This window comes from Erpetoichthys calabaricus, chromosome 3 (assembly GCF_900747795.2).
Source record: "Erpetoichthys calabaricus chromosome 3, fErpCal1.3, whole genome shotgun sequence".
NCBI lineage: Eukaryota > Metazoa > Chordata > Cladistia > Polypteriformes > Polypteridae > Erpetoichthys > Erpetoichthys calabaricus.
This window is the reverse complement of record NC_041396.2, coordinates 260,506,636-260,520,448: the sequence shown is the minus strand read 5'-3', so window position 1 is coordinate 260,520,448 and position 13,813 is coordinate 260,506,636. Positions and strand designations below refer to the sequence as shown.

General features: G+C 39.3%; 1 protein-coding gene across 4 annotated transcripts in view; it reads left to right on the top strand.

Moving 5' to 3' along the window:
* Window positions 1-13,813, top strand: part of mink1 (misshapen-like kinase 1) — a 264,519-nt gene that overhangs the window by 125,756 nt on the left and 124,950 nt on the right. For all 4 annotated transcript variants that reach the window (XM_028798142.2, XM_051924055.1, XM_028798141.2 and 1 more), the window contains exons 7-10: window positions 9,407-9,461; window positions 9,574-9,652; window positions 11,946-12,121; window positions 12,211-12,280. In XM_028798142.2, the coding sequence (XP_028653975.1) occupies window positions 9,407-9,461; window positions 9,574-9,652; window positions 11,946-12,121; window positions 12,211-12,280 (380 nt within the window). The remainder of the gene's footprint in view (window positions 1-9,406; window positions 9,462-9,573; window positions 9,653-11,945; window positions 12,122-12,210; window positions 12,281-13,813) is intronic.

The following is a 13,813-nucleotide window of genomic DNA, read 5'->3' as shown; positions in this document are numbered from 1 at the left end:
TCTGTCTGCATTTACCCGCATGTCATTTACTACTTTAACGAGTGCAGTTTCTGTACTGTGATTTGTTCTAAAACCGACTGAAACTTATCAAGAATAGCATGCTTATTGAGGTGGTCATTTAGCTGCATAATGGCTGCCTTCTCTAGAATTTTACTTAAGAAAGGCAGGTTAGAAATAGGTCTAAAATTTTCAAAAGCAGTGGAGTCGAGATTATTTTTCTTGAGTAGGGGTTTAACTATAGTAGTCTTAAAACAGTCTGAGAAGACCCCGGTGTCTAATGACGAGTTTACTATGTCAAGAATACTATCGATTAGCACGCCGATACTTCTTTGAAAAAATTTGTTGGTATTGGGACAAGGATGCAGGTGGAGGGTCTCAGTTGAGAAATTATTTTATATATATATATATATATATATATATATATATATATATATATATATAATATATCAGGTAAATCTATCCTGGTGAAAGAATTTAATTTGTTTATAACCGAGTACTGGGGCTTAAGAGGATGCACAGAGATAGATAGATAGATACTTTATTAATCCCAAGGAGAAAGTCACATACTCCAGCATCACCTTACTGATACAAAAAACAATATTAAATTAAAATTGATAATAATGCAGGTAAAAACAGACAATAACTTTGTATAATGTTAATGTTTACACCCCCGGGTGGAATTGAAGAGTAGCATAGTTTGGGGGAGGAACGATCTTCTCAGTCTGTCAGTGGAGCAGGACAGTGACAGCAGTTTGTCACTGAAGCTGCTCCTCTGTCTGGAGATGATACTGTTTAGTGGATGCAGTGGATTTTCCATAATTGATAGAGCCTGCTGAGCGCCCATCGCTCTGCCACAGATGTCAAACTGTCCAGCTCCATGCCAACAATAGAGCCTGCCTTCTTCACCAGTTTGTCCAGGCGTGAGGCGTCTTTCTTCTTAATGCTGCCTCCCCAGCACACCACCGCGTAGAAGAGGGCGCTCGCCACAACCGTCTGATAGAACATCTGCAGCATTTTATTGCAGATGTTGAAGGACGCCAGCCTTCTAAGGAAGTATAACCGGCTCTGTTCTTTCTTACACAGAGCATCAGTATTGGCAGTCCAGTCTAATTTATCATCAAGTTGCACTCCCAGGTATTTATAGGTCTGCACCATCTGCACACAGTCACCTCTGATGGGGGACATGTACTATATTATTTCTAATATCATTAATTTTTGATTGAAAAATACAGCAATAGCCTCAAGTTTCACTGGAGGTATTCTGGAGGCATTCCATTGCGTTAGCTGGGTGTAGCAGACGATCAATCATAGAGAATAAGACTGTGGGATTACTAGCATTGTTATTTATAATTCTAGAGAAATAGCAGCGCCTCTCAAGACGGACTGTGTTATTGTATTGTTTTTTTAACCTTCAATATCTCATAGTGGATAGTTTAGTTTTTCTCCATTTACGCTCATCTCTCCGGCATGTTCTCTTTAAATCAGGCACTCTTTGGGTCTTCCATAGTATAACAATGCTAAAAGATTTTTTAACTATCTATTCAGGTGCGTCTATGTCAGCAGCAGCTCTCACCTTAGTATTAAATTTTTCCACCTTACTATTTACGTTATCCTCGCTATTGTAGTTAGCACCACAAACGGACTAGTTGCTTAGAATGTTTGTAAATTTTGAAGCTGCTGATGAATCAAGGAAGCGTTTTTTTAACAATATGCTTCTCATGAATGTTTTCTATCATTATTTCTATATTAAATAGTAAAAGAAAATGGTCTGATAGACCAATATCAATGATCTGCTTCACATCAACTTTTAGTCCTTTAGTAATTACTAAGTCTAACGTATGACCTGCTTTATGTGTAGGCTGATTAACGAGCTGTCTCAAATCAAGAGTCTAGGAGGTTCGTAAATTCTTTTACTTTTAGGTCACACTGTTTATTAATATGAAAATTAAAGTCACCAACTATTAGGAGCACGTCATAGTTCGTAATTATAATTGACACCAAGTCTGAGAATTCCTCAAAGAAAGACGCATTGTATTTAGGAGGTCTATACACAGATAATACTAGCAACTGAGAAACTACATGAATAACGACGGGAAGATGCTCAAAGGACTTGAATTTACCAAAACGGACATCTTTACACTTTAACCGGCTCGAGTAAATGTTTGCTAAACCGTCTCCTCTCTTTCATTGGCGATCTGCACGAGCAAAGCTGTAATTCGGAGGCGCAGATTCGATTAAAACAGCCGCGCCATCAGAGCTAAGCCACGTTTCACTTAGGAAAATTGATTTTATTGCACTATCACTAATAAGATCGTTGATGGAAAATGTCTTGTTGGTTAATTCTCTAACATTTAATAAAGCCATATTTAATGTTTCTAAAGAGCAGAGCTGAATTTTATGTGTTTTATGGGTATTTGAGATAAGTTATTTTTATTAGCGCCACTCTGTGCGTATTTTTCATTTAATCTACAATCTGAAATTATTCGGATTTATGCCGCACTGCCTAGATTTTTTACATGCATTGAGGTTAGTTATTAGAGTAGTAATGCAGTGCACTTTTGCGGAAGACTTTGTTAAAGAATTATCATATCCTAGCAAAACATTACGGAAAGGGTTAGGAGTAGAAGTAGCGAGTCAAGAGAGACGAATTACCTTAGCGATGTTTTCAGAGAGGACCCAGGTGCCGAATCTATTTGGATGCAGACCATCCCGCTTGAAGAAACGCGGCCTCTCTCAGAAGAGGTCCCATTTGTCTATGAACCCGATGTTTTGATTCTCGCAGAAGCCTTTCAGCCAGGTGTTTAATCCCAGCAGATGACTGTAATACTTGTTTGATCTTCTAACGAGAGGTGGGGGATCCGAGATAAAGATTCTTGCAGACAGGGTCCTCTCCTTCGTGGCTTTGATTAGTGCTGCAAAGTCCGCATTGAGAATCTCCGACTGTCTGTGTCTCATGTCGTTTACCCCGGCGTGTATTACAATGGATCCCTGCCCTGTTCTTATGCTTCTCGATGACTATTGGCGCATGTCTCATAACATCTCGGACACGAGCACCAGGAAAACAAGAAACAAAATATTTCTGATTAGGGCATACGATGTTCAGATTTCTTACAATTGAATCACCAATCACAAATACATCACCCAGGGTTGAAGGCAAACTTGGGGCACGGAGAGAGTCGAACCGGTTCTGGGTGGAGATGCTTGCCTGTGCCGGTGGAGGTGTTCTATCCTTAAACCCCTGCCTGCATAGCTGAAACAAGCCGAAGTCTTCATCGTTGGCGTTGTCGCTCCGACAACGAGGCCCGGGAGTGAAGCTCACTTGGCCTTGGAGGTGAGCGGCACAGTGTGGAGTCGATGTTACTGAAACTCGAGGTGTTGTGTCGATTTCAGATGACGGGGATGATTTTTCCAGCAGCCGAGCCTTCAAATCCCTCAGGTACCTCCATCTGGACAGGAGTTTCTGGATCTGGTTGTCGAGAGCCTGGAGTTCTTCGACGCGATTCATCTCACTGTCGGCCATTGTCTGCTTCTGCTTCCGCTTCGTGCCCTAGGAAAGAACGAGAGAGAGAAGTTATCTCCCAAAAACAATATACTGTCCAGGCAGTAAAGAATCCCACAGAGAGAGAGGAGAATGAAGTGCTCATCAAACTTGTAGTGGTGACTTAAAACCAAAGCTTAACATTTGGAAGTAATCCATGAGTGGTCCATGTAAGATATTAATTTAAGATGTAAAGAGAAGTTGATAATGCAGGAACATATAGAACTTACTATCTGTCATATTGTTTGGGTATATGTAAGCATGCCTGCCTGCATGAATCTGCCTTCTGGTAGATTGTGCCTTTTTGTGTCAGAAGAAATTTTTAGAAGGAACAGGCAGCAGGAGTTTAATGAAATGTACAGTTGAACCGTGGTTCACGACCATAATTCGTTCCAAAACTCCGTGAACCGAAGCAATTTCCCCCATAGGATTGTATGTAAATACAATTAATCCATTCCAGACCATACGAACTGTATGTAAATATATATATATATATATATATATACACAGTGGTGTGAAAAACTATTTGCCCCCTTCCTGATTTCTTATTCTTTTGCATGTTTGTCACACAAAATGTTTCTGATCATCAAACACATTTAACCATTAGTCAAATATAACACAAGTAAACACAAAATGCAGTTTTTAAATGATGGTGTTTATTATTTAGGGAGAAAAAAAAATCCAAACCTACATGGCCCTGTGTGAAAAAGTAATTGCCCCCTTGTTAAAAAATAACCTAACTGTGGTGTATCACACCTGAGTTCAATTTCCGTAGCCACCCCCAGGCCTGATTACTGCCACACCTGTTTCAATCAAGAAATCACTTAAATAGGAGCTGCCTGACACAGAGAAGTAGACCAAAAGCACCTCAAAAGCTAGACATCATGCCAAGATCCAAAGAAATTCAGGAACAAATGAGAACAGAAGTAATTGAGATCTATCAGTCTGGTAAAGGTTATAAAGCCATTTCTAAAGCTTTGGGACTCCAGCGAACCACAGTGAGAGCCATTATCCACAAATGGCAAAAACATGGAACAGTGGTGAACCTTCCCAGGAGTGGCCGGCCGACCAAAATTACCCCAAGAGCGCAGAGACGACTCATCCGAGAGGTCACAAAAGACCCCAGGACAACGTCTAAAGAACTGCAGGCCTCACTTGCCTCAATTAAGGTCAGTGTTCACGACTCCACCATAAGAAAGAGACTGGGCAAAAACGGCCTGCATGGCAGATTTCCAAGACGCAAACCACTGTTAAGCAAAAAGAACATTAGGGCTCGTCTCAATTTTGCTAAGAAACATCTCAATGATTGCCAAGACTTTTGGGAAAATACCTTGTGGACTGATGAGTCAAAAGTTGAACTTTTTGGAAGGCAAATGTCCCGCTACATCTGGCGTAAAAGGAACACAGCATTTCAGAAAAAGAACATCATACCAACAGTAAAATATGGTGGTGGTAGTGTGATGGTCTGGGGTTGTTTTGCTGCTTCAGGACCTGGAAGGCTTGCTGTGATAGATGGAACCATGAATTCTACTGTCTACCAAAAAATCCTGAAGGAGAATGTCCGGCCATCTGTTCGTCAACTCAAGCTGAAGCGATCTTGGGTGCTGCAACAGGACAATGACCCAAAACACACCAGCAAATCCACCTCTGAATGGCTGAAGAAAAACAAAATGAAGACTTTGGAGTGGCCTAGTCAAAGTCCTGACCTGAATCCAATTGAGATGCTATGGCATGACCTTAAAAAGGCGGTTCATGCTAGAAAACCCTCAAAGAAAGCTGAATTACAACAATTTTGCAAAGATGAGTGGGCCAAAATTCCTCCAGAGCGCTGTAAAAGACTCATTGCAAGTTATCGCAAACGCTTGATTGCAGTTATTGCTGCTAAGGGTGGCCCAACCAGTTATTAGGTTCAGGGGGCAATTACTTTTTCACACAGGGCCATGTAGGTTTGGATGTTTTTTTTCTCCCTAAATAATAAAAACCACCATTTACAAACTGCATTTTGTGTTTACTTGTGTTATATTTGACTAATGGTTAAATGTGTTTGATGATCAGAAACATTTTGTGTGACAAACATGCAAAAGAATAAGAAATCAGAAAGGGGGCAAATAGTTTTTCACACCACTATATATATATATATATATATATATATATATATATATATATATAATATTTTTTAAGCACAAATATAGTTAACTAAATGTAAAAACATTGAATAACTCTGAGAAAACCTTGAACAACAGAGAAAACTAACACTGCAATAGTTTGCGCTATAGCGCTACCAACCGCTGGCTAAAAACACTTTTTTTTAATGAGTTTTAAGCACAGGGAAAAAAATGAACATTTGAAAAAATCCGTAATTTATCAAACCACCAAGAAAAGTAACATTGCAACAATGCATGCTACGAACTGATCACTGTAAACAGAATTGAAAACAAAATCAAGCCCAGTGCATTCTTTAACTGCCTTCCTACCTTATGCGTCCAGCTCTCTCTCTCTCGCGCTGCCTGTGTGTGTGTCTGTCTCTCTCTTGCGCTGCTTGTGTGTGTGCGCGTCTCTCTCTCTCTCTCGCTGCCCGTGTGTGTGCGCCTCTCTCTCTCACCCTGCCTGTGTGTGCGCGCGCGCGTGCGTCTCTCTCTCTCTCTCTCTCGCTGCCTGTGTGTGTGTGTGTGTCTGTCTCTCTCTCTCTCTCTCTCTCTCTCTCTCTCTCTTGCGCTACCTGTGTGTGTGCGCGCGCGCGTCTCTCTCTCGCGCTGCCTACCTGTGTGTGTGTGTGTGTGTGTGTGTGTGTCGTGCTCTCTCGCTCTTGCTCACTGCACAGGAAATGCACAGGGAGAGACTGAACATGTACAAACCGAAAGGGAAACTGGCTTGTTCGTATACCGAGTGTGTGGTCGTGAACCGAGGCAAAAGTTTGGCAAACTTTTTGGTTGTAAACCGATTTGTACGTGTACCGAGACGTTCGTGAATCGAGGTTCCACTGTACTTGATGTTTGAAATGATCAGAATCAAACTCGATCTGGAGTTTGTTTTTGTGATCTTTCTTGCCTTAGAATGGGAACAGATTTATGAAACTGTTTTTTGTGTTTTTTTTTATTTAAAAAAAAAAAAAAAACTTCACCTTATATCTCTAAAGCTAATTTTTTAGGGCATTTTTTCTTTATCTTACCTGCAGTAAATGTATCTAATAGATTTGTAGTCTACATTATCCTTGCTACCCAATGAGCTTTTCTCCTTCACAATGTGCTCTCTTGAAGAACTACCATTTTCCTCTTACGGGTTTGATCATCTGGCTTTCATTTGTATCCAACTCAAGTTGTCATCTCTGGTTTTGTGAGTGTGCTGGTTTTTTTTTTTTTTTTTTTGCACATATTTAGTTTTTCCTTCTCATATGGCAGTAAGTGGAAGCTTGGGTTGAGGTGACTAGCGATATTCAGTAATACAAACTTTTGCTTGTCATTAGGGTAGCACGTCTCAATATGAGTTACAATATTAACTTTCATTTAACTGGTTCCAAGTCACCTGGGGCCTCACGCATAACGCCATGCATAGAATTCACACTAAAACATGGCGTAAGGACAAAAGTGGAAATGTGCGTACGCACAAAAAAAAAAAATCAGATGCATAAATCTGTGCGTTCGCCAACTTCCACGTTCTTCTGCTCCATAAATCCCGGTCAGCGTGAAAAGTAACGCTTGCTGCCCCACCCAAACTCCTCCCAGAATTACGCCTCTTTGAATATGCAAATCAATATAAATAGCCCTTAAGCTCAGTGTTCTGTGAAAAGGCAATAGCAAAAGCATGGGGTGAAATAGAAGAATTTCAGCAAATACCAAGAGGAGGCAAGGAAAAATGTACTATTTGTTGGTTTAAACAGTGGTATAAACAACAAAAGGAAGTTGATCGAGGGACATAGAGTGTCGGAGAAACTAGAAAGCCCAAGTTCACAAAGTCGCACAGTGCCCGAAATAAAAAAAGTTGTCAGATATCAAAGTTGTCGTAAAAAGGCAGGTTGCAGCCCGCCGTCTGAGTGTCATATAAAAGTTTATCAGGGTACAGAGAAAAGAAAAAAAATAGGGACACAGTGAGAAAAAAGCTCGAAATGTCAACTTTAATCTCTAACATTCCACTTTAATCACGTAGTTTATTTTGTCATTAAAGTAGAACATCGTAAACTTCATCTTTCAATCGTTTAATTTACTAGTTTCTCAAATCCCATTGTAACTAAAGTAGCACGTTAAATGCTTTGTTTTGTATTTGATCTTCTATGTGCTCTATGTGTGTGAATCACTACGTGCTTCTTAAACGGGCTTTCTCTTCCTCCGACTGGACACAGAAACCATTACATTCGTGATATTAGAGCTCTCTGAATAATTAAAATACTGAGATGTATACTTTATCATTTTCATGATGATAGGAGTTATTAAACATGGAAACACGGTGGCACAGTGATAGTGATGAGCTGGCGCCCTGTCCAGAGATTTTTCCTGCCTCCCGCAAGATGCTTGCTGTGCCATGCGTGACCTTCAATGAAATAATTTATTGCAGCAGTACTGTCTCTTTCAAACGTACTAACCTCCAATTCCTGTCCTTTCTTTTTCCAAGTAACCAATCGCCACACAGTCAGCTCTTTAATAGATGTTGAGCCATCTGTAAGCTTAGAATGCAGATTCTTCAAAACTTTTAAGGAACATTGAAATATCTTCGTAGTACATGTTTAATTATTCCATCCATCTATCCTTCCAGTGTCAAGCCAGCCTCAGCAAGAATACAGCGCAAGGCAGGGACAATCCCTGAACTACCTAGCACTGCATCACTGTGTCCTCACATGTTTAATTAATAACAATATAGATTATTTAAATGATAACATTTTATCTGTATAATAAACATTTTTCTGCATTTCATCTTAAAAATGATATCGTCATCATATGTAAATACGCGCTTTATAAAGTGGTTCAGGTTGTGCAATATTATAACTGTATCGCAAGTTTACAGTGAGGTAATTGTACTTATAATTACAAACAGTTCTACAAGGAGCACTTGATGGACTGATTGAGTGCATTTACAGTTCTTGGGATGGAACTGTTTCTGAACTGCAATGTCCCTACAGGAAAGGCTGTGAAGCGTTTGCCATATGGGAACAGTTCAATAGACAGCATGGCTAAGGCAACGTGTGCTTGGTGCTATATACCGATAATTCTCTTTCCAATCAGTGGCTGTAGAGCTGTGATTCCACACTCGGATACAGTGATATAAATACTCCAAGTGGTGCAGTGAGGGTAATATGGAAAAAGATGATCCACTTTGGCAACCCCTAACGGGAGCAGCTGAAAGAAGGTGCAGTGAGAGTAACGACGCTAAAGCAGCTATGGTATTTGGAATAGTTTGGCCATTCTGTGGACCATTATATTGTTACAGGTTAATTACAATCAGATGCCTTAAACTAATAAACAATATGCGGTTAATTTCAGTGCATTTATAAAGCCGCGTCAGGGACGTGCATCTAAAAATGAAAGGGAAACCACACTAGAACAAAAGCACTGCTTTGACGCTTGGTGCCACCAGTTTGCAAAACCGAGCAGAGAACTTGCGTACGCCAGGGTTTTAGCTAGCGTGAAAATGTGTGTGGCTTTACTCCAAGTTTAGGTTTTATACATTGCAATTTGAGTGTGGAAACGGGTTTACGCAACATTTTTGTGCGTATGTACCATTTATACATACTGCCCCTGGAGTTGGCCATTTTAAATGTGAAAGATGTGAATCACCAGGAAAACAGTTATTGATTACTTTTTTCAAATTACATGTCTTGGTTTTACATTTAACTATGCGGTGTGTTTACATTTTTTTTTTTTTTTTGCTTCTTTGCAGAGTGATATTTGGTCATTGGGAATCACTGCTATTGAAATGGCTGAGGGAGCTCCTCGTGAGTATCTATCTACCTATATATATATATATATATATATATATACACACATTTTTTTTAGTGCTGTTTCATTATTTGAGTCATTCTTTAATTGTTTTTCCTTACTACACAGCTCTATGTGACATGCATCCAATGAGGGCTCTTTTTCTTATTCCTCGAAACCCTCCTCCTAGACTGAAGTCAAAGAAATGGTGAGACAGCCATGTGTTCACCTTATTGATTTGTGTGTGTTGTGTGATTTGTTAGTTAAAGTGAAAGGTCACAATAGTTGTATACGGTTAGTCTTATGCAGCCGTTTTTAAGTACACAGTCAGTTTATGGCATAGCTTGTAAAAGAGATGTCATTTTTTGAACAGCAAAAGCATATATTTTAATACTTGATTATGACTTTCCTGAGAAGTTAACATGGACCCAACAATGTGTGCAAATCAATATTGTACATGCTTTTGGTTTGTTTTGAAAGCAATACCTATTATAAACCTTCAAAAATAATACTAGAAAAGGAGAGTGTTTCAACAGTAAACAGATTTTACAGGAGTTTGTCTCCTGCCAGAACCAAATTATGCAGGTTAGGTGAGTTACAAATTTTATATCTACTAGGTGTTTTATTAAACATGTTTGTGAGGAGTGATTAAAGTAATCCCAGTGAACAATATATACTTGTTAATGATCCAAAACATTTCCTGTGTCACTCCAGTCAAACAATTTGTCGTACTTGTGCAACTGCCATTTAGTAGATTGATATCTTTACTCTGGCATTACATGTTACACAGAGGTAGCCTTTCAAATTGGGGAACAGGTGATGATCACAAAGGGTCAGGTCTGAAAACATGTTGTATGTGGCATCTCTTAGAATCCTCAGTTTCACAGAGCTGCCTTTGCAACTCATGCAAAGTACATTGTTCATCCACATACATTTCCACTTTTTCCAGATTGCCATAAATGTCAAAGCAAATCAGTGTGATAATTGACTGAATTGCGTGGGCCATTTGACACCAAAACATTTGTACTGTAGTTAATAATATAATCCAAGCTATACACTCATCATCATCGTCATCATCAAATAAATTTTGCACACAAGATTTTCTATACTGGAAATTCCTTGGAGAATCACAATTTTTCCATTCTTATTTTCTGAGTCATAGTAATTTTATCCAAGAATAGTACCCAGTTATGAAATTCCCCCAGTCCAATATTACTAGTTCAAGACCTTCATGGGCCACTGGATGTTTTGGAGTTTTATTTCAGGAGTCCGTATTCAGGGCACCCAAGATATAAAAAAAACTTGTTCTTGTGTAGTTTATAAAGAATGGATTTAGCTGACCGTGACAGATTTCTGTCTTTTATCTCATGTTGCATTTCAATTCTCCACTGTGGCTTGGACCATTATGGCAAAATTATTCCGTACCATTAATGTCAAAGGCAGCCGAGGCCTTTGGTTATTTTCAAGAGACATCTGCCATGGTGGAATTTTGCACTCTTTCTCTTGACTGGTGCACAATAGCTAACTGAGAACAAATCTCTGATTGTGTATTGAACTCATAAATACAAATATAAAACGATATTTGATTTCTTTGCATCCATGTTGGCCTGAGCAAGAAACTTAACTATAACCAAAAATGCAAGAAACATGTAGTTTGTATTAGGGCTCACAAAAGTGTTGAAATATATACAAGTCCCTGTGTGGAGAGTGCTTTGAGTAGTGAGAAAAGCGCTGAATTATAATGGTGGTATCAATTTTAACATCACTCATTTGTCAAGATATTGATTCTTAGGCCTGCATTACAATTGCACTTCCATTTTGCCGTGGCTAGAGTGGCAACTCCATTTCCACCCAATAACAGGTATTAATAAGGGAACCTTCAGTGGCTTCGGAGCCCCTCTGTGTCCGGAGCACGCAGTCATAATTGCAAGACATTATGGGTTGGAGGGTCGTCCACTTTGGGACACGCACCACTTTCCTTAACGACACCCCTTGAATGATAGAATGGTAGGCAGTAATTGCAGACCACTGTATTAATGCATTATTCTGTGCTGTTCATTCAGAGCAACAGTCTTTAGCACAAGAGCTCTATTGTCACTACAATATTTGCTGCCGTAGCATGTTACTTTCTCTTATTTCATCATGCATGATTTTAAAATTTATATTTCACATTTTCTTTATAATTTAAGGGGCTATTATCTTTTAGTGCTCAATTTCTTAAACAATGGGGCAACTCCTCTGTGTGCTCATATATTTCCAGCTGTGCTTCAGAGTGTGTATTTAGTATGTCAAGGCTCATTTCTAGCCTAGCAAAGTTGGTTATTGCTGAAATTTCATAGTATATTTGTTAGGTCTTATGTTCCCATCTTTACAGTAGATCCCATATAAGCTGTAGCATGTAAAATTGAAGCATTTCCTTTCTAATGTAAATGATTTACTCAGGCAAGCATTGCTTTAGCACATTTTGGTATAAAGAGTATTTCCTACAAATATGTCCATAGGTCCAAGAAGTTCATTGACTTTATTGAGAGCTGTCTGATCAAAACCTATACAAGTCGACCTTCTACTGATCAGCTGCTGAAGCATCCTTTTATTAGAGATCAGCCCACTGAACGGCAGGTCCGCATCCAGCTAAAAGATCATATTGATCGTACCCGCAAGAAAAGAGGAGAAAAAGGTGAATACCTGTAACTGTCTAAACAGAACTATCCAATTTATGCTTGAACTGCTGTTGTTTAACACTAGCAAAACTTCTTTCACACACAGAGGAAACAGAGTATGAGTATAGTGGTAGTGAAGAAGAAGAGGACAGCCATGGAGAAGAAGGTGAACCCAGGTATCAACATGTTTTGCCTTTATGACTGTTTTCTTATCTCACTTTTTTCAGTTGTGCACATATTTCTATGGTTGTATATCAGATCTAGATGACTATACAGACAACATAATCCTTTTCTACTTATTGTACATAAAAAAAAGATTTTAACTGGTTAATAAAATGACAGTTAAACAGTATTACTGTACATATTTATGTTTTGTGTAATTTAATCTAAAATGAACCATGGCCATCCTACGGTTTTGATGATACAGTACCTCATAGTTGGAAAAGGGACAATACTGACATGTAAAGCCACTACAAACTGTGTATTAACCCCTCAGCACTGACAAGCTGTGTTTGCTAAAGGGATCACTAAAAATGTCACCTTCCCCTCCCAGCAGTTGTACATCCTTAGCACAGCTGAGACATGTACATAGAACTCTGGGAATTGCAAGCAATTTAAACAGCCAGCTGATGATTTGAGCTGCTTATTTGTGATGAGATTATTGTGCAGATGTGTGTGCTACCCTTTACATCCGTCAGCACATATACATGAAAGCACAAAATTTTTGAAAATAGAGACAAGGTACATAGTAGTGTGCAATACCATTCCTTGGTGTTAGTGATGAGAGTACATTTTTTAATCATGGCAGAAAAAATTTGCAGGAAAAAAAATGCAAGTCGCTACATGAAAATTATTGAAATCCAGTTGAAAAGAAAATATTTGGGGTTATATGTACACTTTTGTATCTGCGGAATTGCCGTAACCTGAGACCCACCTGTATAAAGTTTTTAATGTGAGAGACTTTTTTTATTAAATATTGTGGCCACCAGGGGGCACACCAGCTCCCCAGATATGACGCAGTCAGACATAGACGCAAGTTCAGCGCAACACACACCTTTTATTTACAAGGGGGAAACACTTTTCTTTTGTTCCCTACACAGCAAGCACAGTTCCAAGCACAATACAGCACTTTTCTGTTCTTTCATTTATTCTTTTTCTCTCTCTCCCTCCCTCTCTGTCTGCCTGCACTCCTCCAACAGCAAGCTTTGGCCCTCTTCTTCCTATTTCTGGCTCCATGATGCTAGGTAGACAGTCCTTTTTTATTTTAACTGCTCCAGAAGTGTTTCCGATCTTCCACACACATGGTCTGTCAGTAGTTCTGGGTGATGCAGAAACCACATGATGTAGGGACTCAGCAGGGCTGTCCCCCAGGACTACAATACCTGGCATGCCTTTTGGTTACCCATGTGGGAAACTGTGCCTAGGCTTGCTGCCATCTAGCATCCTGGGGTAAATGAAGCCCTGTATAAGCTGTTTTCCCCCTGTGCTTCCCTCTTAAGGACACCGGCCATCCTTCACTATATTTTATATCCATATTTTTTGCCTCAGTTATTTGCTAATTTCTGTTGTATTATATTCTGACTTTTCTTCTAAATAGGCATATGTTCTGTGATTGTAGTTTATACTTAATACAACTTACACATGATCATATCTATACAGCAGAATTTCAAATGTCTTTTGGAATTTCACTGTGCACTTGTTTTATTATG